The sequence below is a fragment of the Ogataea parapolymorpha genome, chromosome III (assembly GCF_000187245.1).
Source record: "Ogataea parapolymorpha DL-1 chromosome III, whole genome shotgun sequence".
NCBI lineage: Eukaryota > Fungi > Ascomycota > Pichiomycetes > Pichiales > Pichiaceae > Ogataea > Ogataea parapolymorpha.
This window is the reverse complement of record NC_027864.1, coordinates 311,939-337,426: the sequence shown is the minus strand read 5'-3', so window position 1 is coordinate 337,426 and position 25,488 is coordinate 311,939. Positions and strand designations below refer to the sequence as shown.

The following is a 25,488-nucleotide window of genomic DNA, read 5'->3' as shown; positions in this document are numbered from 1 at the left end:
GCATTACGTCAGCAGCTCACTGCCCCATCGTAGGCTAAATTAAATGTGCAGAAAGTCAAGCCTTCAGCTGTTTCTTTGGCCGATATTTGCAGCATGGAGATAATCATTCCTACGGTTGACAATCCTTCCAGAACCTCGAAGGCGGCCCTGTGTGGCATGTTTCTGGCAAAATTTGATGTGCATACGGGATATGAATTAAAGTGGTTCCGATCACTAAATGAGTCTTTATATCCTAGCAAAGGCTTGGAATTCAAGGCATTGCCGTCGGGGCTCCACTCAGTTGATACTGACATTATCTGTTTTGTTCACGAAAAAGGAGAGCCGAACCTGGCCAACACCAAGTCTCTATTGTATGGAATACTTGTTTTCAAGCAGAACTTATCATCGCAGAAGACAGTTGATGGAAACGTTGACCGAAACTCTGTGAGAATGTACTCACTTGGGGTTCTGGTTGACCCGGAACACTTGAACGAAACATGGATGCCCAGAGTATATTCATCTTGCTGGAACTACAGAAATGAATTAAACAGGCTTGTCACAGGATTTCTGGATTCCGGAGAGGAACAAGAGAAGTACAACAGTCTCGAACAATTTTGGACAGTCCACAGATTCAAAGGACCTAATGACTTGAGCACTAAATTCAAAGATATCATAAAAAACGTCAATATAAATAGAAGAAAGTCTATCCAAACTCTTACCAGTGACGAGCCACAGAATGCAGATAGAGGGACTAGCTCTGAGAGTGGCATGACCTCACGCACCTTAGCAGACACCTTCACAGATGGGACCTTGCCGAAAAATGGCAGCGAATTGGATCAATACAGTATTGATGACGAGCACATGGTCAACTATCTTCTTCCCTTGATGGAGATCCTCGGCCCTTTGGTATACCGATTGTGGAAGCTGGCATTGACTCGTAAAAAAATCATTATTTATGCACCGCAAAACTCTCATCGCTCGATCAGCGAGCTGTCCAAGATCATCTACTGCGTTTCGCTGATATCGTCGATTCCAAAGGATTTGAAGCTCATGTTGATTAAATCCAGGGTGATCCAGCAGGAAACCTTGGAACATCTCACACCGCTATACAACGTGTGTGTTAACGATATCGGGTTTTTGAAGTCACAAAAGAATGGGTTCATAGCCTCAACTTCTGACCAGATCATTTTGGAAAAGTCAGAGCTCTACCACTATTCTTTGCTGCTGCCCAGTACAGATCAAGGAGAGCCGCTTCTGGTGGCATCCGGATCGTCGAAGCCAATCCTCGCGACGCCTAGAGATTTCAACCGCTTCAAGCTTGTGTATGCTGCCTTCTTTGATAACGTTGTTCGGGGAGATCTTCGCATAGAGGATTTGGAGGTCAAGCTTCCTCCCCATGCGAGAGCAACCACAGAGCCGCTCTCAGTCCGTGAAGTTGTTTGGAAAGGATTTTCGTGGTGGGCTACCGCAGGAAGCAGCGAGAGCCCAAGGGATGAATTTGAAGAAGAATATGATTTGCTCGATGATGTCGACCAGACAAAGGTTGAACGGCTGGTGTCCTTGATTGGATATTTCCAGAAACTGACCACTAAGCTGTTCACGATCCTGGTCGACATAATAAATAACAGCGAATCTGACCATTTGAACGAGGGAACGAGTGAGTCTGACACGCTAGTTGATCACGCTTCTCGTGACCACAGCCTATGGGTTGAGCCTCACGACCTTTATGAGATGGGTCTAGATCCTTATAGTACATCAGACCGTCAATTTTTGAGGGAGCTGTGCATGGTTTGGTGGGGTAAGGAGATCAAAATCGGAGGATATTTGGGTAGCTGCTGTTGTATATGAATCAGCTTTTTTCCTGTGCCGCTTCTTTTGCTTTTCTTTGTTTAGCAACCATACGACTGAACTCTTTTTTCTTCTCCCACAAATCGAGAACATATTGGTAGAAAAAGTCGTCCTCTTTCTCAAAAGTCTTGAGAACGTCCTGAATGCCGCGTTTCAGTTCCACATCGTTTCTCGCGAGGCGGTGCAATAACTTGATGTGATTTTCCACCGGGGAGTCCTTGCGCTGTCTCATAGAATTCAAAACCACCATCAGGCTCGAACCGCTGCCGGTGAAAGTGGTTGTTGGTTGAGGAGCGGATAACAGGGGCATCTTGGTGAAATGCTGCGACAATGCCTCCTCGATGTCGAAAATATGGTACAAGTTGGAATATCTGTCGCGGATTTCTGGCGAGTTCGACTGGAAGCCCAACTTATTGATGTTGACGTTGTAGTAGCCCTTCCGGAGAACAAGCATATGTAGATTGTCGAGCTTATCGAATATTTTGGTTTTGTCGTCAAACTTCTGCACACGCGCCAGCATCTTTGCCTGCTGGAGCTCATTGATGGCTGTGAGGGACGAGGCAAACCGTCTTTGGGCAGGAAATATTCTGCGACTCAAGTTCATGATACAGATCTTAGCTAAGTGGCAAATGAAGAGTTGAACGATTGTAAATATCAGACAGGCTAGCACCGCCATAAAAATGTTTAGCTAGAAATTTAATTGCGTTAGCTGATTAAGAGACAACATGCCAGGAACACTGATTTTGATCAGACATGGCCAATCGCTGTGGAACAAGGATGATCGATTTTGTGGGTGGGTGGACATCAAGCTTAGCGAAACGGGAAGAGAGCAAGCTCGTCATTCGGCTAAGCTGATCTTAGAATCCGGATACGTGCAACCCGACATCTGTTTCACTTCGAGACTGTCGAGGGCCATAGAGAGCGCTAATATCATACTGGAGGAGATGAACTGCCAGTATATCGACGAGGTCAAGTCCTGGAGATTGAACGAGCGGCATTACGGCAAGCTCCAGGGCGAGCCCAAAAGCCACATTTTGGAGCTGTATGGCAAGGAAAGGTACCAATTCTGGCGACGCGCCTTTAAAGGGTGTCCTCCAGCCGTGGATCCGGGCGACAAGTACTACTGCATCGACGACAGGCGATACGCAAAGGTGGCAAAGGACGAACTGCCCCGTGCCGAGTCGTTGCAGATGGTGACCAAACGACTGCTTCCCTTCTACAATAAGCACGTGGTGCCGCATCTGGAGGCCGACGAGACGGTTCTCATGGTGACACACGGGTCCATCGTGCGGGCTCTGGTCAAACATCTATATGCTATTGATGACGAGGCGATTAGCTCTGTGAACATTCCAAATGGTATCCCCATGGTGATCAAGTTCAACTCGGCCATGGCACCAGAGACAGACCATTTTGAATTTCTCGACCCGGAAAGGGCACGCATCGAGGCGGAAAAGATCGCCAGACAGGGATTCGAAAAGAGTAAATAAATGATGAAAAATATTTTGCGATAGATCAGAAATTATCTGTCGCGCAATCTTTTAGCTGGGTGTCATGCTGGTGTTTATACATTTATAGTCCATATGGAATTAGAGATAAAGTGCACAGAACAGCAACACACCGCGATTACGAGCGATTTCAGCCCCGACACCTTGCTTGGGATCAAGGCTGGGCCTGGATCTGGCAAGACCAGAACGATCGCCAGCAGAATTGCGTACCTGCTCAGCACGCAGTCGCAGAGCGGGATCCGGCCAGATAATCTGCTAGTGCTCAGCCTCACCAACCGCTCGGTCAACGATCTTCGAACGCGACTCCGTGCTGTTCTGGGGCCCATGGCTGCCCAGATACCCGTCATGACGTTCCACTCGTTTGCAGGCAAGGTGGTAGGGTGCAAGTACACTGACTGGAACATTTTGGATGACGACGATCTCCGCCGACTGGCCAGGCTGGTTGACATGGGCCGCAGCGCAAGCTCTATGGCGGAGTTGCGATCGCACTTGCGCGGCGCGCGTCGATCGACCAGCGACGTCGCCGTGGTGGCACGCATCATGGAGATGTTTGGGTCGACGCAGGTTTTCACCCACGACGACGTGTTGGAGGAGTGTTCCAGCCTGCTGCACTCGCCGCCCAAATTTGTTGAGAACTACAAGGTTGTCTTTGTCGACGAGTTCCAGGACGTGTATCCGGCAGTCATGAACCTCGTGCTTCAGATCAGCAAGGGCCGGCATCTGACGCTTGCCGGGGACTCTGACCAGTCAATCTACGGCTTTTTGGGAGCATCGTTCAGGCAAAACTGGGAGAGATTGATGGAACGACACCCAAAACCCAATATCGTGCACCTGAACCAGTCTTTTCGGTCCACGCCCGAGGTGCTGCAGTTTGCAAACGCAGTTTTGGGACACAGCACTCCCATTCATCACAGCGTGAAGCCACCGTGCGGGCTTTCTCCTCTTCGTCTTTCTTTCACCTCTCCGGCCGAGGAACGCGAATTTATCTACGACGAAGTTACACGGCTGGTGGACATCTCTGGGGGTGCCATAAAGCCTTCCGATATTGCAATTCTGAGCTACACCAACCGCGAAGTCGACTCTGTGCTGAATTATTTCAGCGAAAGGGGCCGGTTCGGGCTTTGCAAGCTCAACAGCAACCCACGCTGGCTCCAGAGCCCATTGTCGTTTTTAATGCAGTATGTGCGCGTGCTGGTTGATCCGCGGGTCAACTTTCCGCTTCTTTGCTCGCTTTCAACCGTCCCCAATATTGGAGAGGCGACTCTTCGCAAGGCCGTCTCGCTGGCAACCGAACACGACGTGCCTGTGTTCGAATATCTGCATGACTCCGACTACGAAAAACCGAAAAAATTAGACATGCTACCGCATTATGTGAAATATATTGCCAAATGCAGGAGTGAATTGAACCAGAACGACCCTGACCAGATCCTGATAACGCTGCTGAAAATGGGAAAAGAGCTAGGGTTCGATAAAGTCCTGAGCGCGGACGGTTTCACCAAAGACCAGCTGCTGGAGTACAGACTCCATTTTGACACCATCTACAATACTTTACAGCGAGCAAAGGCACAGAAACCACTAGAACATACAGTTCTCTCCTATTTCATGGAAAATTACAACAACGATACGCTGGTGACCAGCAATAGCATCAAGACCTCTAATGACAATGAAGTCAATTTTTCAACCATCCACACCGCCAAGGGCCTTGAATTCCCCATCGTTTTCATACTTTCGGGCAACAACTACCGTCTCAACGATACCCAGCGCAGAGTTCTCTATGTGGGAATGACAAGGGCTTCATCGTTACTATATTTCAATAAGCTTAGCAACCAGTTTGTGGATGGTCTAGATCATACATCCAAACCGCTGTTTTCCACACGGGCTCCGAATTGGACCTCCGAGTCAGTGTCGCGGCTGCTCACCGACTTAGGACGCCGTCCACTCACGAAAGTGCATCAATTGGCATCCAAACTAGCGCATGCGACACTCTAATATACATTGCTATTTTTTAACTGTTTGTTGCGTCAATATGTGTTTTATTTTTGCCTCAAAGGGCCCGCTTCGAAGAAACTCGATGTCCACGTCCTCCACGCCCTCAGCAAGCTCAGCAAGCAATGGGTACATTTTTGCAGCTCCTTTGGCCAAAACCAACACCTCTGTTGGTTTTTTCAGACCTAGGACTTTCTGTAATTTCTGGTGTGTATTTTTTGGTAGTTGAATCAACTTCACATTCGCATATGCGCTCAAAATAGGGAAGTGCTGGAAAAGTAGCGGTGTCGTCATATCCAGCTTGCACACAAAGAGATATCTAAGAGTGTGGTCGCTGTTTAAGACTAGTTTCATAGACTGGATCTTTTTTGACTGCTCTTCAAGAGCTTTCATGCAACTATTGAACCCATAAATGACATACTCGCTAATAGAGGGCTTCTCCAGTCCAGAGGATTTTTTCTCCGCCTGCGAAAGCTTGTTGAAAGTGCCTATCTGCTCGAGCATCGAACACAGTAGATCGACCAGATCGTTCTGTAATTTGGCACCCACAGCCGGCCACAGGCTACGGCGAGAATACGGACTAGCCAAAACTGCCTTGAATACCTCACGTTTCTTCTTCTCGACCTGTTTTAGTGAGTTGGCGGCTGGCTTATTTGGCTTTTGCACTTTATCTTGGTTATTCATAAACGAATTATATTTTACATAAAATTCCATCCTTGCACCATCGACTACTCTAGTAGTCCTTTTTATGAGTCGGAGGTGGCCCTGGCGGAGGAGTGTAGTTTGCCGGGGCATTCGCGCCGGAAGAATGCGAAGTATACGCAGGATATGTCTCGGTATCGGTTGGGCGAGAGTACACCTGCTGTGGCGAGCTTATTGGCTCGGTGGCGGGAGGCTGAGCATATGGCGAGCTGGTTTGGCCTGTTCCTTGCTGGTCGAAGGGATTTGGAGCCGTCTGGCTGCCTCCATTCACTCCACTTTGCCCATTGGGCCCAACAGGCCCGTTGGGTCCGCCAGGACCACTGGCTTTCGAGTACGGAATAAAGTTTCCGTTAATGTCGTAATACCCGATGTCCTGGTTAGGATTTGGCTGTGGTGTGTAAGTCGGCAACGGCACGCTGTTGCCATCCGGACTTTGATGCTGTGACTGATAGTAGCTTGGAGGTGCCAGATATTGCGAAATTATAGGAGTTCTTCCCCGTCTAATTCTGCGGACATTAAGCATACAAGTGAAGATAAGAAAGATGACAATTATAGCAGCCAGAAAAGCAAAAAACGCATATCTGGACCCATCGTTGCTGTACGTCCAGTATCTTCTCGCCAGCTCTAAAGACTCCGATTGTAACATGATGTGAGAAATTGGGTAACGATGAAAGTCTTTTATTTATCTGCAATTTATATATAGTTTTGCTTCTGCTGCGAGCCGTCGCGACGCTTGCCGTTTTTTTTTGGCATAATATCTGGGAGCGGCCAGTTCCCAATTACCTGGATTCTGGGTTGTGGCAAGGAGTTGGAGCCTGGAGGGACAGAGAATCACTACTGTAATCTGGCAGATAGTCATCCGAGAGCTGGATCTCGTCGTATTCCTTCATCGTTTGTGGGTCGATTCGCTGCGCCACAGTAACATGGCACAGCCGGCCTCTGTGATCTAAGTAGCATCGCAGCAGCTTCAACTCCTGAATGGAATATGACGGCTTTATTCCTGGGTAAATATAGGGGTTATCTGATAGCCGGGTTTCATCGTAAGAGGGGGGAAGGTCTCTGTGGTGACTGGTTCCGGAGGCCTGACTCCAGGATCTTGGGAATAATGGTAGCACAAGCTTTGAATATATCTGCACCCCCCAGAACACGGCCAGAGTGAGAATCAATAACAAGGTAAAAAAACACAAGGTAACCACAATAACTACCCTGGAGTTGGACGGGAACTGGGATTCAGATTGTGTGCGAGGCATACTTCATTTGCTCTGTCAGCATAGCTTAAATACTCAGCCAGAACAGACAATTCACCTTTATGCATCCGTACACCAGATAAAATATACAATAGCCTAAAAACAATGTGAACCCTTAAAATATCTTGCCCCAATTTTTGACATAATGGATACCAGAGTAATTACAATTTCGCCGGAATTGAGCTCAATGTAAGACTCCCCTGCGTGTAACCTCTAACAACAAGTCCACAAATCAAGGAGCGTCTGTGGAACATTCTCTCGCTAGTAGAAAATGGATTTAAAAAGGGAGAATCTATATGTCTTGTTCTCAAGAAACAAAAGGAATCTTTGAAACGGAAAAGCGAGTCATCTCAAAGAGTTCCAATTATGACTACCAGCATAACAGAAATACATTTCCCCTCTTTGGATCCAGATATCAATTTAAAATTCGCCTGCTATCTCAAGGTTCTAAGATTACTGTTTGACCAGATATCTTCTATGCCAAACTTTTTTGTCTCCAAGCGACAAATCTATTATCGCGATGTGACTCTGTTCAAAAAGCAGGCTGTGATTAACCAATGCATTGATGATATCGCCAGCTCCTTCGGAGTCTCTACGGAGACCTTGGGAGTAGTGGCAGCACAGAAGGGTTTAATCTATGCAAATCTGCAATATTACTATAAAGACAAATTTGTCAAACTTGAGAAAAAAGAGGGCACCACGCTCTTGCCGCTCATATCTCTGGAGTCTCATCACGAAGACTTCCGCTTTGTTTCCCCTTGTCCAGAAGAGATTATCATTGTGGAAAAGGAGTCGGTCTTTTCAAAATTATGCAAGGAGCACGATCACGGAAATAAGATACTCATCACTGCCAAAGGCTTTCCCGACAGACTGACAAAAAGGTTTTTGTACCATTTAACACAGCACTATCCAGAGGCAAAGGTCGTGGCATTGGTCGACAGCGATGTCTACGGATTAATGATATTGAAGGAGTACAAATACACTCCTGCGATCAAGATCACCGAGTTCCCGAAATTGCCAACCACAGTCAAGGACGAGTCTGCTAGAAAGACCACCTCGAGGCTAGACGAACTAGGTCAAATGCATCCGTGCTGGTACGTCTCTCCGTGTTCGAGATTAGAGTATGGTGGAACGTTTCTTTTTGACAACGCTAATCGTCTCGGGCATTTAGATATCACCTACAGGGATTTCAACAATATGAAATCATTTTTGCGGACGCTTCTCGAGCTCGAAGATGTATCGTCCGATAACGAAATGAAAAAAGTGGTGAGAGAGCTTCAAATTGGGATGTATTTTCTCAAGAAAAGGGAAATGGATTAGAGAGGTCTTAGGTGTGTTTCGGACTTCTATGGCGAGAAAAACGGTCGGTCACGAGCCGCGCAAGATTTTAGGATTTTTTTGGGTAACTCCGCTCAAATTTTAGCGTATTTTACTCCTCTTTTCCAAAAAAGAAATGAGAACAATCACAGTTGAGTTCTGGTTTGCATCGGGAGGGGTTGACAATATTAAAAAGGCAAAGTCACCAGAATACGTTTGAGAAATTCCAATATGCTGAGTGAATCAAGCACTGGTGTTAGTTCCACAAGGACCCAGTCAACAACATCGATAGCCACCATACAAACGGCCGCCACCACTCCGGAGTTCTTTCCGAGCTTGGTAGAGAGTGAAGTGGGAAATTTGTTACACGCTAACCTCTTTTCGCTCGACCAGAGGGAAGTTGTGGATGACGACGCTGAGTCTGCCACCACAGAGCTGGCGACGGACGTTGCTGATCCGGAGCGCGAAAAATGGGTTATCTGTTTAGTTGGGCTTCCTGCCAGTGGGAAATCAACGGTGGCCGAACACCTTGAGACTTACGTGAATAGAGTGAAGCGCGCAGACTTACGTTTTAAGTCTTTCAATGCTGGTAATGTGAGGAGAAGGTACGAGAAGCAGTTAACGCACAAATTTGATTTCGATTTCACTAAAAGCGCTACACAACGTCTACGCGAACTATATGCGTTTGAGGCACTAAATGAGCTCACCAGCAGCCTTATACGTGATGAGATAGACATTGGGGTGTTTGATGCCACTAATACAACGAAGGAAAGAAGAGAGAAAGTAGTACAGACTATCAGACAAACGGCTTCTGAAGCGAACGTGGTGATCAACATCGCCATTTTAGAAGTCTGCTGTGCAAACATTTCTTTGAGGAGATACAACATTGAGCGCAAAACCACTAATAAAGACTACTATGGCATGCCACGCGAGGAAGCCATCACCGATTTTCTCAAACGGGTTGAGAAGTATGAAAAAATTTACGAGAAGGTTACGTTAGAGGAGATCGACCAATTGGATGTCAACTATTTCATCATGTCCAATGTGGGGGAGTCGTTCAGCTACAACTGCGGGAGGAAATCAAACGGAAAGAACAACGTGGGGCGCTTCGAGAGTGTGCTTTTGCAGCATATTTATGATTTTTTGCTACATTACAGATCTACTTTTGGGCAACATTATCTGTCAGAGGTTGAAAAGTTTTATAAAGATGGGTACAAGCCCGTCAAGCAAGTTCTTGCTACGAATTAATACATTGTAAATAATATGTGATATGTCGAATTTTATTTATTAGTCATTCCAGGAATATTTGGTAAAGAATTAATTCCTTGCAGGCCTGGCAATCCTGGCAAGCCTGGTAATCCAGATAATCCTGGGAGACCAGAAGGAGGAGGCGGGTAGAACTGTTTCTGCTCCGACTCTCTTCCGTTCTGTTCCATCGCAAACGGCTGCTTTTCCGCCCAGGATTCTCCAGTGTAGGCGTTGTCTTTGAATGCAAGTGGATCGTTCGGTCTGGATCGACACCAGAAGCGCATTGATTTATCTGCTCCCGCGGTGCACAGCACGTGTCCAAGAGGATGATATTCAAGGTCATGAATGGCCTTGTCGTGAGCGTACGGGATTCTGTGGAGCGGAGAGGTGGTGGAAGTAGGCTGTTTTTCTCTATTGAAGACCAAGTCTTGATTTAATTCCTTTGCCAGGTCGTAGGTAGACAACGATCCGTCGTAACCACCAATGGTAAGTGTGGACGAGTGGACAGGATGCCACGTAATAGAGGTCAAGTCAACGTCGTCCGTGGATTTTATAACGTTGATAGTTTTCATTAGTCTGATGTCAAATATTCTGGTGGAATGGTCTCTGGAACACGCCGCCAGCAATCTTTGGTTTCCTTTTGGCTGGAATCGCACCTTTGTCACTGTATGTTTGAAGTCATGGATGGTGGATATGCATTTCCCGTCTCTTGGATCCCAAAATTTCACCAAATTATCTTTGGAGCCACTAACGACCAAACCCAAAGTTGGATGCCAGTCACAGGCTTTCACGTCCCAATGGTGTCCTTTCAAAGTGCGTTCTTCGGTGGCTGTGCTGAAGTTCCATATCTTCAGCGTAAGATCGTCGGAGCAACTCACAAATTTTGAGTCATTTGGTGAGAAAACAATATCCTGAATTGCATTATCGTGAGCCTTGGGGAGAATGTTGACGTTATTGAAGTTTGGCTGCCAAAACTTTATACATCCGATTTGGTCCGCACTGAGTAGCCAGTCTCCATTATGACTATATTGCAGTGCAAAAATGGGCGAGTCATGGGCCTGCATGATAGACTCGAAGTTAAAAGTCAAGCCATTCCAGATGGTGAACTCTCCAGAGTGGGACGAAACTAGCACTCTGCGTGCATCTGGCGTCCATTTGAGCGCATGTATAGCGTGTTTGGATTTATTTGTCGAAACGTGCACGAATTTGGTGGCCAGATCCACCACTTCTGGCTGTTCTGAATGCGGAGGCAACAGCTGGGACAGGTAAGACATCTCTGGGCGTATCTTTCCCAATGGTTGGCGACCTCGACGATTGTACACATTTTTTTGGACCATGTATCTCCCCAACGGAGTAAAGTAGTCCACAGTACGTCGGTGTTGGAGCTTTTTCTCGCTGTCGTCCTCTTTCCTTTGGAACATGCTGAATAAAAATACTGATTATTTATTTGATTTTTTTCGGTGCAGAGATGCTCTCCCAGACTAAAGCTCGTTTCGCATATTTTGCAAACAAGTTCCTATATCTCTTTTCCACTGATATATGGACCACCACTATTAGGGCTTCAATACAGCGCTCCTTTACTAAAGCCCATATACGCCTTCCATGTCGGAATCTTTACGAGGCCCCACTCAGTCCCTCAACTCCCTCGAGCCTCTGCTCGTGGAACCTCAAAAAAACCAGAGACAGCCCCGTGGTAGCTTTGGTGCATCGCAAGATATTCGCAGCATGCGCAGCATGCACCAGTACTCGTTTTCGTATGTGAAAATTGTGTTTGTGGTCGCGCTTTTTATCACCTCGTTGATCGCGTTCGTGACGCAGACAGAAACCACCGCTTATTTATACAACGAGCTGAAATTCGGAGAACCGATCTTGCTGTTGCTTATAACACATGGGTCCTGGTGGATCCTGTGGCCCCTACAATTTACAGGCATCGCCACATATAAGACATTCAGACGGTATTTGCGTCATAAACACGGCTACCAAGACGCCAACGGTAAGCATTGGAAAGGCATTAGACGCGCCTTTGCTAGCTCTGTGAAGACCCAGCACAAGAACATTTTTCACAGCGCAGAGCTGACAATCAGGGCCAACCAAAAGGGATACGAAAAGGAGTTCGGACCTCATAGTTTCAAGCGATTCTCACAGTTCTTCAAGAGCCAGGCTATAAAGTATATTTTCAAATCTACCTTGGCCCTCTCTGTCATCTTAAACGCGGCGGGAATTACTTGGTACATTTCTATGGGGATGTCCACCGGTTCAGACGTGACTGCCATTTACAACTGCAGCGCTTTCACAGCGTACATGTTTGCCATACCTATCTTAGGAGAAAAATTCTCTCTCATAAAGCTGGGCTCGGTGGTGCTGGCCATTGCCGGAGTCATGGTTGTTGCATATTCGGGGAAGGACCAGGATGCCGGAAACTACCCACATAGACTCCAGGGAGACATCATAATTCTTATTGGCGCCATTCTCTACGGCCTGTACGAGGTTATGTACAAGAAGAAATGCTGTCCTCCGTCTAGCGAGGTCAGCGCCAGAAGACAGGCCACCTTCTCAAACTTTACAATGTGCCTCATAGGAATCAGCACCATCATAGTGGTCATTGTTCCAGTCGCCATAGTGCAGCTTCTGGGATGGCACAGGTTCGAGTTCCCTGCCTCAAAAGCCCAATGGTTGTACATTTTCCTGTCGACCATCTCGAATCTCATTTTCAGCGTCTCATTTCTTGCACTTATGGCGCTGACATCGCCGGTGTTCTCATCGGTTGCGTCTCTGGTTACCATCCTGCTCGTTGGAGTAGTGGAGTGGCTCCTCTGGGGAATCGAAATCAGTTTTCCGCAGATGCTGGGTTACCTGCTTGTGGTGGGCGGATTCGGACTGCTTACGTATGCATCATGGAACGAGATCAGTGAAGAGGACACCGCTGACGAGCTCATCGACACGGACACCGAGTCTGTGATGAGTACTAGCTGACAGAGCTCGCTTGGGAATATATGATTATATAATCAAATAGACTTTGGGCTTCAAAAAATTATAGTATTTTCTGATTTTGCGTAGAAATAAAAATTCGTCATGAGTGGGCTTGTCGAGAGCACCGAAAATTTGAAGATTGAGTCTGCTGAGCAGAAGATCACTCCATGGGAGGTTGAAGGAGCCGTTGTCGATGGCCAGGCTGTGGGGATCGATTACGAGAAACTGATCAAACAGTTCGGAACCAAGCCGATCACCAAGGAGACGTTGGAGAGATTTGAGCAGGTAACCGGCTATGAGCCTCATCACTACTTGAAAAAAGGCCTGTTTTTCTCTGAGAGAGATTTCAGCAGAATCTTGGACTTATACGAGCACGGCGAGCCGTTCTTTTTGTACACTGGTCGTGGTCCTTCGTCAGATTCGATGCATCTGGGTCACATGATTCCGTTCACGTTCACCAAGTGGTTGCAGGACGTTTTCGATGTGCCGTTGATCATCGAGCTGACGGACGACGAGAAGTTTCTGTTTAAGCAGAAGCTGACCATTGAGGATGTCAAGAAGTTTGCCAAAGAGAATGCCAAGGACATTATCTCTGTGGGCTTTAAGCCAGAAAACACATTCATTTTCTCCGACCTTGAGTATATGAACTCTGCGTTCTACGAAACGGTGGTTCGTGTCTCGAGACAGATCACCACATCGACGGCCAAGGCTGTTTTTGGATTCCAGGACTCCGACTGTATTGGTAAGCTACATTTTGCCTCTGTTCAGATCGCCACTGCCTTCCCTTCATCTTTCCCTGATGTGCTTGGGCTGCCTCCGAAAACGCCATGTTTGATTCCGTGCGCCATTGACCAGGACCCATACTTTAGAGTTTGCAGAGACGTTGCGGACAAGCTCAAATTTAGCAAGCCGTCCTTGGTCCACTCGCGGTTCTTCCCTGCTCTGCAAGGTCCTACAACCAAGATGAGTGCCTCTGACGAAAATAGTGCCATTTTCATGACGGATACTCCTAAACAGATCCAGAAGAAGGTCAACAAATACGCTTTCAGCGGTGGCAAGGTGAGCGTCGAGGAGCACAGAAAGTACGGAGGAAACCCAGATGTTGATGTCGCTTACCAATACCTGTCCTACTTCAACGAGAATGAAGAACTGCTTGCCAAGGTTGCTGAGCAATATCGTTCTGGTGAGCTTTTGTCAGGCGAGATGAAGAAGCTGTGCATAGAGACGTTGCAGCAATATGTGAAGGAATTCCAGGAAAGGCGCGCAAAGGTGGACGACGAGGTGCTACAGTCGTTTATGAAGCCTCACAAGCTGGTCTTTGGAACCAAGGAAAGACGCGTTCCTGCTAAGGAGAGACAGAAGAAGAAATAGTAGTATGTACACAGTCTATAGTCCCTGCAAATATGCGATCGAGCTATCCAGATGCTGCCTCATTTTGGCGAAGGCCGTGCTAATGGAGTTGTCACTGATGTCAAGCTCTTTGAAATTATTTTTCAAGGATACCTTGACTTTTTTTCTCACCTCTTCAAGCTGTTTTCTGGCCATCGATTTGTATTCTCTGTTTTCATTACGCAGGTTCGTCAAGATTGACTTTAGGTCCCTAGTGTTTCCTTTTAGAAATGCGACTTGCTTGTAGGTGTCGACTACCACGGCGTGGTAGTAGTTGAACTCCGAGGAAAGCATTGTATCCGGCTTGGGAGGCAAGGGCAGCGGCTCTGTGTTCTCAAAATGCTGGAGCAGGACCGAGAAACTCCATTTTTCGATTTCGGACAGCCGCACTTTGGCATAGAGCTCCAACAGTTCCTTCTTCCTTTCGTTCGTTTTGCGCGACTCAGGATCGTAAATGAGAAGCTCTCTGAGCATCAGAAGCCGTAAGTGATCGCCAGTATAGTACTGCGGTAATTTGCTGTCCACCTCCGCGAGACGCTCATGAACACCACAGTCCCAAAATGTTTTGAAGTCTCTGTTGTCGCTAATTTCTTGATCACGAAGACTACGCAGCACAGAAACCTGTTCCTCAACGCCCTTTTGGTCGTCTTTGAGTCTGTATGCTCTGATAAGCTCCACAGCAGTAGATATTTTGGAAAAGGAAGTGTTGAGCCTGTTGTAAAGTTCCACAAAACCTTGGAGTTTGTTCATAGCTGTACTTTGGAACCCGCTGATTATCATATGAGGTATCTCTCTCTGAACGTTTTGGGTGTAAAACTTGGCCACCTCCACCAAAGGACCAGCTCCTATCGACCGTCTAGTGCCGATGAGATGGGACAATGTATCGTGCTGAACAAACTTGATTTTCAGAGACCTATAAAGCTCGTCTGCAGCAGGTTGAAGATTAGCAATTGTGTACAGTCTCATCAGCCAGAGCTTCAAATGGAACTCGTATTTGTTTTTCACCAGAGCTTCCTCCAAAATCACAATCAGCGAATAGATCAGTTCCAAACCAAAATTTGAGTGTTCTATCGATGCCTCCATGGCGAGAATCAAGAATTCATATCCAGGGAAATAATCGAATTCTTCGAGGCAGTCGAGATGGGACTTTGTTTTGTTGTACAGCATACAGCAGTCGGCGACGAACTGTTTGTCTCTAGCATCCAAAGCCCTGAACTTCATGATGTTGACCGCACTTATCACTTGCTCGAGTGTTGGCTTCTTCAGACTCACAATTGCATCATATCTATTCTTCAAAAATGGTTCCTTGAAGACGCCTTTTTGGACATAAGGTTTCAAATCAGTGAAGCAACAAAGCTTTGCCCCGTAATCGTGGAAATATTCCTCAATTGCGCATGGCTCAGCAAGCTCAACAGCAGCGAGCTTGGTGTTACGGGAGGAGTAGGAAGTAATTAGTTCTCTGCACTCGTCAAGCTTGTCGGTTGCTTTGGCTGCTTTTATGAGCAGCTTCCATGTATCCCAGTCGTCCTCATTAAGGCGAATTAAGTAGTTTTGGCAAGCTCTAAAAAGTTCTTCTGGCTCGTTCATTCTGTCCAATGTTTCCAAATAAATAATCTTGAGCTCCAAGTCGTTCTCCTTGGCAAGAAAGTTTTCCATGAACCTTACACTTTCGTCATCTCTTCCAGCAAGCTGAAGCAGACGAACGTAAACGTAGACGTGTTGTGCTGTTTGAAGTCCAACTTGCTCCATCAATCTGACACCCAATTGCGGGTACAGCTTTTGCACCGAAGCAGCCAAGGTACAACAGCGACAGGTGAGCATCAGACATGTTGCGGCCCAGAATTTGAACAGCTGAGTATCCACAGACTGCTTCGCAGTTGCAACGGCTCTTGTTAGAAGCATAGATGCCTTCTGCATGCCCAAAATATCTCCTCTAGCCACGCTGAAAGTGAAATATTCGTAAACTAGATCCACAGAGGGATATTTTTTGCAAACCTTGTCGAATACATCCTGTTGAACCTCACACAGATCAAAAACGTTTGCGAGAAGTTTCAAAGCGTCCGGATCACTTGGGAGTTTGTCCAATAGGTGATTAGCCTTGGATTCGGCTTCCTGTCTTTTCCCCGACAACGCGAGGATCTCGGCCTCTAGAGCGTAAAAATAAGAGCTATTGGGATGCTGCTTGATTTTCTTGGAAACCAAACTCAAAGCGTTGCGCCAATTTCCCGCCCGTACAGCGTTTTCGATCGCCGAATCTTTGTACATGAATATTGTGACAAATATTTTTTTTAAATCTACTTATTTTTGAGAGCCCCGGTAGATGTGGAAAGGCGAGGCCTGGTTGTTTCCAAAGACCAGAGTCTCAGCAATAACAGTGTTCTCCTTTCTGGTGGCAGCAAAGACAATCAATTCTGCAATATCATCGGCATACAATGGCTCTGTGTCCTTGTAAACGGCAGCAGCTCTTTCTTTGTCACCCTTGAACCGGACCAGAGAAAACTCGTCAGTGGCAACGTTACCAGGCTGAACCTCGATGACTCTAATCTTAGTGCTGATCAGTTCTTTTCTCAAGGCGTTGGTGAAGAAGTTCAAAGCAGACTTGGTAGCACAGTAGATGCTTCCGCCTGGGTAAGCCTCTCTACCTGCAACAGAGCCCAACTGGATGATATCACCCTTGTTGCGCTCCTTCATCTGCCGGACGACCAATTGGGTCAGCTCGATCATTCCCAAAACATTGGTCTCGAACATCTCCTTCACATCGGCAGAATCAACAGAACCGACAGGATCCAGGCCCAAAGCCTTACCAGCATTGTTAACTAGGACATCAATCTGAGAGAACTCCTCGGGCAAACTTTTCAGAAATGGAGAGATCTGGTCGGTCTTCGAAACGTCCAAGGCGCCAATGAAAACTTTGATCGAAGGATAAGACTTCAAAAGTTCCTCTTTCAAAGCCTTCAGCTTATCTTCTCTACGGGCAGTCAAAACCAGTTTGATGTTGCCTGCACCTGCTTCAGCAAAGTGCTTTGCGGTACTGTATCCAATTCCAGTGGATGCACCAGTGATCAGGATGTTCTTGCCAGCGAGTCTCTCTGCAATTTTACCAAACATTGTGTAATTAGTAACTTTCCCGAAGGAAATCTTATCAAATTTGCCAAATCCCTGGTCGGCGGAGGTCGGTTTCCTTTTGGTGCAAGGATGCACGTTTCCATAAGTTTCAGTTCATTTGGGCCGCTTCAAGGCATAGTATAGCAAGATTCGAAGAGGGCCAATCTTGCCTGTGGAACAATCTTGCTGCTAATGCAACAAGATAAGATGGCGTGATTCAGGCACTCGATTAGTCGCATATTTATCGATCCTACTCGGGGTGCCGGGACTCGCTTGGCCCGTATCGGCAATCAGCTGCGCCAGGCGGCCATCAACAATAGTCCCTGAGTATGCCACGCTCTTGCTCTTGCTACGACGTATCTCAGCTTATTCCAACCCCCATGCAAATCAGACGACGCCGACACCCGGTAGCAGGCAACGATGACGTAATCACGGAATCCTCCGAGAACCGGTAGGACGATTAGGTAGGAGGTTTATTGTTGCGCTTTCTCTTGCTTTAACTATAAATACCGCACACTTTATCAGACTGAGACCAAGATGGCTATCCTGCAATCGTCTACATACGGAAAAGACAACGTCAAGTTTCTCAAGGTTAAGAAAGACCCCTTGAATCCTAAGGTCCATGAGGTGATGGAGGCAACTGTCAAGGTTCTTCTTGTTGGAGACTTTGACGTTGCTTACACCAAGGCCGACAACGCTCCTATTGTTCCAACCGACACGGTCAAGAATACGATTCTTGTCGAGGCTAAAAAGTTTGACGTGTTTCCTATCGAGGGTTTTGTCGCTCATCTGGGTCTGCACTTTATTAACAAGTACTCTCACGTCAGCGGCGTGGATATTGAGATTTTCCAGCACAGATGGACCAAGTACCCTGTCAACGGCAAAATCCACGATCACTCTTTTTTGAAAGACGGTGAAGAGCTCAGAACCGCTTCACTGAAGTACAAACGCTCTGGAGAGTTTGTTCTCAAGTCTGGAATTAAGGACTTGACTGTTCTAAAGTCAACCGGATCCATGTTCTACGGATTCAACCAGTGTGATTACACCACGCTCAAGCCTACCACTGACCGGATCTTGTCTACAGATGTCGACTCCGTCTGGGAGTGGGACTCCAAGAAGCTCGGCTCGCTACAGAACGTTATTTCGCAAGCAAGAGCAGGTCTCTTTGATTCTGCATACAAGAGCGCCAGAGAAACCACCTTGAGCCTGTTTGCGCTAGAAAACTCAGCTTCTGTGCAGGCCACCATGTACAACATGTGTGAGGAAATTCTGAGGCTTGTCCCACTGGTCAGCACCGTTTCGTACAGTCTGCCGAACAAGCACTACTTCCTAATAGATCTTAGTTGGAAGGGTCTGGAGAACGACAACGAGTTGTTCTATCCATCTCCACATCCAAACGGGTTGATCAAGTGCACTGTTGGAAGAGAGAAGAAGGCCAAATTCTGAGAGGTTTTGCATTCTTTATACATGAGCATAAATAATACATTAATTTAAGACACAATCGCTTTAGGCCAAATATTTACGAATTTTAAACTTTCTTGAATCTTCCCAGACTTTTTTAAGATTTCGCACTTGACGATGTTCGCATTCAGAATTGGAATTAGATCCGGATTTAACAGAGCCTCTCGGATGGGTTTCCGCTCTACGCGCCTCAACTCCACGCAGATACCTGGCGAGAAAAAGCCTAAGGGAATTAAATTGCTTATGCAGGAGTACGGATACTCTGCTCTCGGGGTGTACTTTGCTTTGAGCTGTATCGACTTGCCCATCACCTTTCTGATGGTTCATTCTGCAGGAGAGGAGGCAATCAGAGAGTACCAAGACCAGTTCCTCAGATGGATTGGCTGGCGAAAGGGCGATCCAGTGAATTCCGGCGCAGAGACTGAGAAATCAAGCGAGTCAGGATATTCCACCTTGTGGACTGAGTTTGCCGTTGCGTACGCTATACACAAATCCTTGATATTTATCCGTCTACCAATCACCGCCGCAATTACCCCAGCAGTTGTGTCGAAGCTGAGAAAGATGGGATTCAACGTTGGAAAGATCACCAGTGCCGCCAGACACAGTGTTGGAGAACAAGGTTTTAGAAAGACTCTCACGTCGGACGGTCTAAAGAATCTCGGAAAAAACATCAATCACGATCCTGCAGCATTAAATCCGAAATTCGGCAAGCCACCCTCGAAGGGCCAAAGATGGTTCTTTTAAGTGTACATATAAATATTAATGGCTTCAACGGAACTTGGAGTAGTATTTTTCTTCCTCGAATCTCTTCGCCACTAAGTCGAGCACTTCTTTGGAGTACACATCTTCCAGCTTCTCGCCACCAAGAAGAACTCTATCCTCGTGTATTTTTTGTTCCTCTTTCGTCATGATCACCACGTTTTGCAACGAGAGTGGCTCGTCTCTTTTCCATCTAGAAAGCGCTAATCTCGTCGAATACCCACTAATAGGCGACTTCCCACGGAACACCTCTTCTAGGATGTAGTTAACATCACTCATAGCAATTTGCACCCTTTGATCTTTTTGCCCAAGTCTGGCCTGCTGTCCTGCCAAGCTCTGCAAGATGCCGTCGTAGACTTTAATTCGGTTTTTACCCTCAATTGGCTCCACAGGATAACCAGACACGGTGGTCACAAGGTATGTTGCGATAGTCAGACCAAACATGGCTGGCATCGTGCCCAAAACTGGTAAGATCCGCACTCGGAAATTTTGCAACGCACTTAACTCGTCCACATGACCTTTTTCAAACTCTTCATCGGGAAGAGGAAGCAGGCTTGCTTTACGAGGGTCCGGCTTCTCACTTGAGAAAACACAAGGAATGCCCTTGATGATTCCCTTCTTTTTCAGTCTGCGTCTAACAGAACGTGCCAAAGGATCTTCGTCGGAAGCAGAAATATCAGCAATGTTCACTCTTGTGGAGTCGCTTTTGCAAGCTGCTCCCATCGAAGAAATCACCGGCACATTCTTTTCGTAGCAGAAGGTCAGCAAATCAACTTTGGTATCGATGTTGTCAATGCAGTCAACAACATAGGAAGGACTGCCTTTCAAAAGTAGGGACTCGGCGTTCTCGATGGTGAATAAAGTGTTGATGGCCTCGATCTCGCACCAAGGCGCAATCTGGAGCAAGTGTTTTCGCAGGCAGTTCACCTTTGGGGTGCCCACGTCCCTTCCAGTGGCAACTGCGTGTCTATTAAGGGAAGACAAGCTGACCTGATCAAAATCAATGATCCTGATTTTAGACACTCCAGATCTAACGAGGGCAGTCACACAATTGGATCCTACTCCACCAGCACCAACAACAACGACAAACTGTTCGCGAACTTTCCGCATACCGTCCTCACCAAGAAAAGCATAATTTCTTGCAAGCTGCTCTCTAATAAGTTCTTCTGAGAAATCTGGGATCGTGGAGCCTATTTCTTTGGTTGTAGGCCCCGAAGCCGGATATTTGGACTTGGAAAAATAAAAATGAAGTACCTCAACAATGGCGGTGGTTGCTATTGCTGTGGCAGCCGTCCAAACAACAAAGCTAGAACGACTCATAGGAACTGAAAAAATGTGAAAAATATTAACTTGATTTTCTAGGCTGTGCAAAAAGTCTAGTTTTAAATGCCATCTAAAATCGAGAATTCACAGGGCAGTGCCATGAACGAAATTCAAAACGAAGGAGGATACAGCACTGATTTTGTCATACATATGGCATGTTTGCAAGCAACCGTCGATGCTCCCAATTACAAAGGCATAGTATGTTTGTCAGCGCACCCATTTCCACATTGTCTTGTGGGTTTGGCCGAGTGGTTAAGGCGTCACGTTTAGGCCGTGATATCGAAAGATGCAAGAGTTCGAACCTCTTAGCCCACATTTTTTTTTTCAACCGCTAACTCTCCTGTGGCAGCAATAGTCCAAAAATAGCATTCGACAATGCAGCATGTCAGGCTCTTTCGTATAAGCCGGCTATCAGTCTTCGCGACATGCATCCTGTAGATTATCAACCTTCTCAATACTCCAGTTACTCCATATAATTATTTTTGGTACGCAATTGAAGTTTGTAGATCTAGCCCAGCAGCCACTTTAAATTAAGGGTTTGTCATAATTACTATTTTTTTCTAGTGCATTTTTGAGTCAGTCTTTCAACTTACCAATATTGTTTGCTAATCCTGTGCAAATACTGGTTAGTTATAGCTGAATAACTCTTGCCCCAGTGCCATTGACCTACCGTGTATTCCAACCTGCGCTTTTTGGCTATTAGAATTAATAATATCGCTAACTACGAATTCCTTGTTTCACTAGGAAATGGGTTCCAATCACAATGTGCCGGATATAAACCATCCGGAACACCCATCCACAACTATCCAGACGTCCGGAAATAAACCAAGAACCATCCATGTGGCTCACAGACGCTCTCCCAGCGAGCTCACTACATTGATGCGTAAGTATACAGTGCCTTTTGATTACTAACTCGCCCTTCAGTGGAACAATTTAATTTGCAGCGTCAGCTTGAAATTGTTCAGGCCCAGCAACAGCAGATACTTCAGCAACAACAGCAATTCACCCAGCAGACGAGCTATGCTCAACCTGGCTACAGTTTTCCGGGCGTGTCCGCCATGCCCCCACCTTCGAACACCCCAAGGCACAATAGGAGGGCCTCTGGAAACGTTAATCATGGCGAACAGGAACACTTCCAAACTGTCCGAGGTCACAGAAGAGCTCAATCATCTGTTGCACCTGGCACCCAGCAAAACTATAGCAAACAAGATACTCGACAGCAGGCTCTTGGCCACACCAGGAGGCATTCGCTCGGGGTCTCGGAAGCCAAGCGGGCTGCCGCAGAGGCACAGGCTCAACGGTCTGGACAGCCGTTGAAAACCGATTCTTCCCCTCCTTCTTTCAAATTCCCTCCAGATAATGATGACGACAACTACCAAGTGCAAGGTGGTCATTACAGGTCCAAATCGAACGTGTCCCCTCAGAGATCCTTCCAATTTCCTCCAAGAGATAACTCTCAAACGTTGATGCCTCCTCCAGTCAACTTTGGCCATGAAAGACGCCAGTCCGGTAATTACGGTTTTAGAACTGCTCCGTCTGACATCAATGGCAATTGGAGAAAGCAGCAACAACCGATACCTTCCCAGCCACCAATGTCTGGATTTGATTCTCCATTCACACCAGGACACAGAGCGAGGTCTTCATACGGTGGGTCTGTGTCTTCCCTGGCACAGTTCAACCAATCCCAGAACGGCCAGCAAAGAAAATCTCTTTTTGCTCCTTATCTTCCTCAAAGCTCTCTTCCAGAGCTGATCAGTGAGGGAAGACTGGTCACGGGTGTTCTTAGGGTGAACAAGAAGAATAGGTCGGATGCATATGTTTCCACAGATGGACTGCTAGATGCAGACATTTTCATTTGTGGCTCCAAAGACAGAAATAGAGCTCTAGAAGGCGACTTGGTTGCTGTTGAGCTTCTTGTTGTCGACGAGGTGTGGTCTTCCAAACGGGAGAAGGAGGAAAAAAAGAGAAGAAAGGATAATATTGTTGCATCCACAGACATTACAGACGATTTCCACAACGACGCAAGCACCAGCTACTCGTCTTCGGCATCTTCGAGCGCACCAGCAGACTCGGCTACAACGGAAACTCCACCGTCAACCCAATCCTCTTCAGGTCTCAGCCGTGGATCCGGGTCTTTGAACAGAAGAGGATCTTTGAAGCAACGGCCTACCCAGAAGAAGAACGACGATGTAGAAGTTGAAGGACAGTCCTTGTTGCTGGTGGAGGAAGAGGAAATCAGCGACGACTGCAAACCTTTATATGCTGGTCATGTGGTCGCTGTTGTGGACAGGATTCCTGGCCAACTTTTCTCTGGTACCTTGGGGCTTTTGAGACCATCTCAGGCCGCCAAGGAAAGGGACAATAAAGATAAAGACGATCAAAAGCAATCTAACAATTCCAGGCCAAAGATAGTCTGGTTCAAGCCTACAGACAAGAAAGTTCCTCTCATTGCTATTCCCACTGAACAAGTACCAAAAGACTTTGTTCAGAACCACGAGAAATACGCAGATCAGGTGTTTATTGCATCCATCAAGAGATGGCCAATCACCTCATTGCATCCATTTGGAACACTGGTCGCACAATTAGGTCCTATGAATGACCCAGAGGTCGAGATCGATTCAATTCTTAGAGACAATAATTTTCTCTGCGACGAGTATCCAGAGGATGAAGACAAGTACGTTGCTGAGCTGCCGGACGTGACTGCAGCACTGGAAGATGAGCATAGAAGAAATTTCAAGGACGAGTATGTGATTGCCTTCACACAGACAGGTTCTTTCTGTGATCATGCTCTTCATGTCAAGGTCATTTCGGAAACCAAGATCGAGTTGGGTATCCACATTGTGGACATTACACACTTCATCAAGCAAGGATCTGGGTTGGACAAACGATCAAAGAAACGGTCTCATTCTGTGTTTTTACCTCAAAAAACTGTCCATCTGTTTCCTGGAAAAGTCAACGATCAGATTTCTTTCAAAGAGAACAAGAGTAGCTTGGCTGTTTCGGTTGTCTTTGAAATTGACTCCACCACCTTTGATATTGACGATGTTTGGATGGGAGAGTCAGTGGTGACTCCTAAGCAGAAAGTAGACTATTCTACCATGGACGAGATCATCAACAAGACTCTGAGCCAAACCAGTGAAGGCATCAATGCAACTTCTGGATACATTTCAACATTGGCACTGATTGCTCAAGGGTTGAGAAGAAGACGACTGAACAATCCTGAACTGAAAATTGAGCCAGTTTTGCCATTGCTTGACCAACTTGACGACGAAAACGTGAGATTGTCTTTGAACATTTTCGATAGTTACCCCTCAGCAACGGTGATTGACGAGATTTTCCACAATGTCAATGCTGCCGTTGCGCAAAGAATTCATGCAATTCTAGGAGACAGAGCATTTCTGAGAAAATACTCGATTCCAACACTTACAAAATTCGAGAACTATAACAAGAAAGCAGCTCATCTGGGTGTGAGTCTTGACACCACGAACGCTGCTTCATTCCAGAACTCCTTACTCAGAATTGAAGATCCGATCAAACGGTCTGCTATTGAAACTATATTGATCAAATCCATGCCAAGAGGAAAATACGTCATTGCTGGCAAAACAGACGCAGACAGTCTAAATCACTATCTCTTCAATCTACCAGTTTACACGCATTTCACTGCACCATTGAGAAGGTATTCAGACATCATTGTCCACAGACAGTTGAAAGCTGTTCTCAATGACGATATTCATAACTACAAGGAAACCTTGGACTCACTCAAGATGAACAGCGATTATTGTAACTTCAAGAAGGATTGTGCCAAAGCTGCACAGGAGCAGGCTATCCATTTGCTTCTCTGCCAGACAATCAATGAAATGAGCTCTGAATCTGGCCAAATCTTGACGATGGGAACTGTCATCCAAGTTTATGAGTCCTCATTCGATGTTCTGCTTCCAGAATTCGGCATTGAAAAACGTGTTCACGGCGATCAACTTCCATTGCAAAAAGCCGAGTTTGACAAATCCGCTCGCGTGTTAGAGTTACACTGGGAGCCAGGTGTCGACTCAGCAACGTATATTCCGGACGACGAAAAGGAGCCACTCTCTTACAGATCATCGATCAAGAACAAGTATCGCTCGCCATCAAGTACTGCAGCCAAATCTCAGAGTAAATCGGCCTTGGAGAACGGAGGCCTTATTTCTGCTGAACTAGCCAAAAAACTAGAGGAACTGAATATCAAGCCTCCGAAGGTCACAGTTCCTACTCAGAAAACCACTGCTCAGAGACCAGTGGCAAGCAGTGTGAAGAGCGTTCCCGAAACTTCGCCAATTGGAACTCTGGAGAGAAATGCCTCCGACCCACAGACAAGTCTTTCCACCGCGATGGCATCGTTATCGACAGAGAGTCAGGTTGACCATGACCCTGCTCTCGCTCCATATCTTAGCGACTGTATCACCAGAGTCGAGAACGATAGTTACATCCAAGAGATCAGAGAACTCAAGCAAGTACCTATTCTGCTGCGGTCTGAAGTGGGAATGGCCCTGCCTTGTTTGACCGTGAGAACATTAAATCCTTTCTCTGCCGTGAAGAGGGAGTGATGTCTTATTTCTACGCTACCTTCGTTTAATGAGTCCCAATACCTTTTTCAGCTAGCAAATATCCAACCA

At 46.5% G+C, this 25,488-nt stretch overlaps 17 protein-coding genes and 1 non-coding gene across 18 annotated transcripts; 11 read left to right on the top strand and 7 right to left on the bottom strand.

Annotated features, from left to right (window-relative positions):
* Positions 1-93: 93 nt before the first annotated feature.
* On the top strand, positions 94-1,827 carry HPODL_00352 (uncharacterized protein; the record flags this gene model as incomplete). Its single annotated transcript, XM_014080298.1, has 1 exon — positions 94-1,827. The coding sequence occupies one exon, from the start codon at positions 94-96 to the stop codon at positions 1,825-1,827; it is 1,734 nt and encodes a 577-aa protein (XP_013935773.1).
* A 1-nt stretch (position 1,828) lies between these two features.
* Positions 1,829-2,503, bottom strand: HPODL_00351 (uncharacterized protein; the record flags this gene model as incomplete). Its single annotated transcript, XM_014080297.1, has 1 exon — positions 1,829-2,503. The coding sequence occupies one exon, from the start codon at positions 2,501-2,503 to the stop codon at positions 1,829-1,831; it is 675 nt and encodes a 224-aa protein (XP_013935772.1).
* Positions 2,504-2,552: 49 nt separating this feature from the next.
* On the top strand, positions 2,553-3,314 carry HPODL_00350 (Phosphoglycerate mutase; the record flags this gene model as incomplete). Its single annotated transcript, XM_014080296.1, has 1 exon — positions 2,553-3,314. One exon carries the CDS (start codon positions 2,553-2,555, stop codon positions 3,312-3,314), a length of 762 nt encoding a protein of 253 aa, XP_013935771.1.
* Positions 3,315-3,407: 93 nt separating this feature from the next.
* HPODL_00349 (uncharacterized protein) lies at positions 3,408-5,321 on the top strand (the record flags this gene model as incomplete). The annotated part of the gene is made up of 1 exon (XM_014080295.1): positions 3,408-5,321. The coding sequence occupies one exon, from the start codon at positions 3,408-3,410 to the stop codon at positions 5,319-5,321; it is 1,914 nt and encodes a 637-aa protein (XP_013935770.1).
* Positions 5,322-5,330: 9 nt separating this feature from the next.
* Positions 5,331-6,002, bottom strand: HPODL_00348 (uncharacterized protein; the record flags this gene model as incomplete). The annotated part of the gene is made up of 1 exon (XM_014080294.1): positions 5,331-6,002. One exon carries the CDS (start codon positions 6,000-6,002, stop codon positions 5,331-5,333), a length of 672 nt encoding a protein of 223 aa, XP_013935769.1.
* A 49-nt stretch (positions 6,003-6,051) lies between these two features.
* On the bottom strand, positions 6,052-6,666 carry HPODL_00347 (Conserved hypothetical membrane protein; the record flags this gene model as incomplete). The annotated part of the gene is made up of 1 exon (XM_014080293.1): positions 6,052-6,666. The coding sequence occupies one exon, from the start codon at positions 6,664-6,666 to the stop codon at positions 6,052-6,054; it is 615 nt and encodes a 204-aa protein (XP_013935768.1).
* A 746-nt stretch (positions 6,667-7,412) lies between these two features.
* On the top strand, positions 7,413-8,587 carry HPODL_00346 (uncharacterized protein; the record flags this gene model as incomplete). The annotated part of the gene is made up of 2 exons (XM_014080292.1): positions 7,413-7,456; positions 7,492-8,587. The coding sequence occupies 2 exons, from the start codon at positions 7,413-7,415 to the stop codon at positions 8,585-8,587; spliced, it is 1,140 nt and encodes a 379-aa protein (XP_013935767.1).
* A 228-nt stretch (positions 8,588-8,815) lies between these two features.
* Positions 8,816-9,832, top strand: HPODL_00345 (uncharacterized protein; the record flags this gene model as incomplete). The annotated part of the gene is made up of 1 exon (XM_014080291.1): positions 8,816-9,832. One exon carries the CDS (start codon positions 8,816-8,818, stop codon positions 9,830-9,832), a length of 1,017 nt encoding a protein of 338 aa, XP_013935766.1.
* Positions 9,833-9,864: 32 nt separating this feature from the next.
* Positions 9,865-11,253, bottom strand: HPODL_00344 (Polyadenylation factor subunit 2; the record flags this gene model as incomplete). The annotated part of the gene is made up of 1 exon (XM_014080290.1): positions 9,865-11,253. The coding sequence occupies one exon, from the start codon at positions 11,251-11,253 to the stop codon at positions 9,865-9,867; it is 1,389 nt and encodes a 462-aa protein (XP_013935765.1).
* Positions 11,254-11,434: 181 nt separating this feature from the next.
* HPODL_00343 (putative transporter) lies at positions 11,435-12,805 on the top strand (the record flags this gene model as incomplete). The annotated part of the gene is made up of 1 exon (XM_014080289.1): positions 11,435-12,805. The coding sequence occupies one exon, from the start codon at positions 11,435-11,437 to the stop codon at positions 12,803-12,805; it is 1,371 nt and encodes a 456-aa protein (XP_013935764.1).
* Positions 12,806-12,904: 99 nt separating this feature from the next.
* On the top strand, positions 12,905-14,173 carry HPODL_00342 (Tryptophan--tRNA ligase, cytoplasmic; the record flags this gene model as incomplete). The annotated part of the gene is made up of 1 exon (XM_014080288.1): positions 12,905-14,173. The coding sequence occupies one exon, from the start codon at positions 12,905-12,907 to the stop codon at positions 14,171-14,173; it is 1,269 nt and encodes a 422-aa protein (XP_013935763.1).
* A 15-nt stretch (positions 14,174-14,188) lies between these two features.
* Positions 14,189-16,456, bottom strand: HPODL_00341 (uncharacterized protein; the record flags this gene model as incomplete). The annotated part of the gene is made up of 1 exon (XM_014080287.1): positions 14,189-16,456. The coding sequence occupies one exon, from the start codon at positions 16,454-16,456 to the stop codon at positions 14,189-14,191; it is 2,268 nt and encodes a 755-aa protein (XP_013935762.1).
* A 33-nt stretch (positions 16,457-16,489) lies between these two features.
* Positions 16,490-17,299, bottom strand: HPODL_00340 (putative oxidoreductase; the record flags this gene model as incomplete). Its single annotated transcript, XM_014080286.1, has 1 exon — positions 16,490-17,299. One exon carries the CDS (start codon positions 17,297-17,299, stop codon positions 16,490-16,492), a length of 810 nt encoding a protein of 269 aa, XP_013935761.1.
* A 534-nt stretch (positions 17,300-17,833) lies between these two features.
* HPODL_00339 (Uricase) lies at positions 17,834-18,742 on the top strand (the record flags this gene model as incomplete). Its single annotated transcript, XM_014080285.1, has 1 exon — positions 17,834-18,742. One exon carries the CDS (start codon positions 17,834-17,836, stop codon positions 18,740-18,742), a length of 909 nt encoding a protein of 302 aa, XP_013935760.1.
* Positions 18,743-18,874: 132 nt separating this feature from the next.
* On the top strand, positions 18,875-19,501 carry HPODL_00338 (uncharacterized protein; the record flags this gene model as incomplete). The annotated part of the gene is made up of 1 exon (XM_014080284.1): positions 18,875-19,501. The coding sequence occupies one exon, from the start codon at positions 18,875-18,877 to the stop codon at positions 19,499-19,501; it is 627 nt and encodes a 208-aa protein (XP_013935759.1).
* A 24-nt stretch (positions 19,502-19,525) lies between these two features.
* On the bottom strand, positions 19,526-20,836 carry HPODL_00337 (uncharacterized protein; the record flags this gene model as incomplete). Its single annotated transcript, XM_014080283.1, has 1 exon — positions 19,526-20,836. The coding sequence occupies one exon, from the start codon at positions 20,834-20,836 to the stop codon at positions 19,526-19,528; it is 1,311 nt and encodes a 436-aa protein (XP_013935758.1).
* Positions 20,837-21,073: 237 nt separating this feature from the next.
* HPODL_05409 lies at positions 21,074-21,154 on the top strand. The gene has a single exon. It is a non-coding gene; the product is annotated as a tRNA-Leu (tRNA).
* A 432-nt stretch (positions 21,155-21,586) lies between these two features.
* HPODL_00336 (putative cell wall biogenesis protein phosphatase) lies at positions 21,587-25,419 on the top strand (the record flags this gene model as incomplete). The annotated part of the gene is made up of 2 exons (XM_014080282.1): positions 21,587-21,722; positions 21,764-25,419. 2 exons carry the CDS (start codon positions 21,587-21,589, stop codon positions 25,417-25,419), a joined length of 3,792 nt encoding a protein of 1,263 aa, XP_013935757.1.
* Between the last annotated feature and the right edge of the window lie 69 nt (positions 25,420-25,488).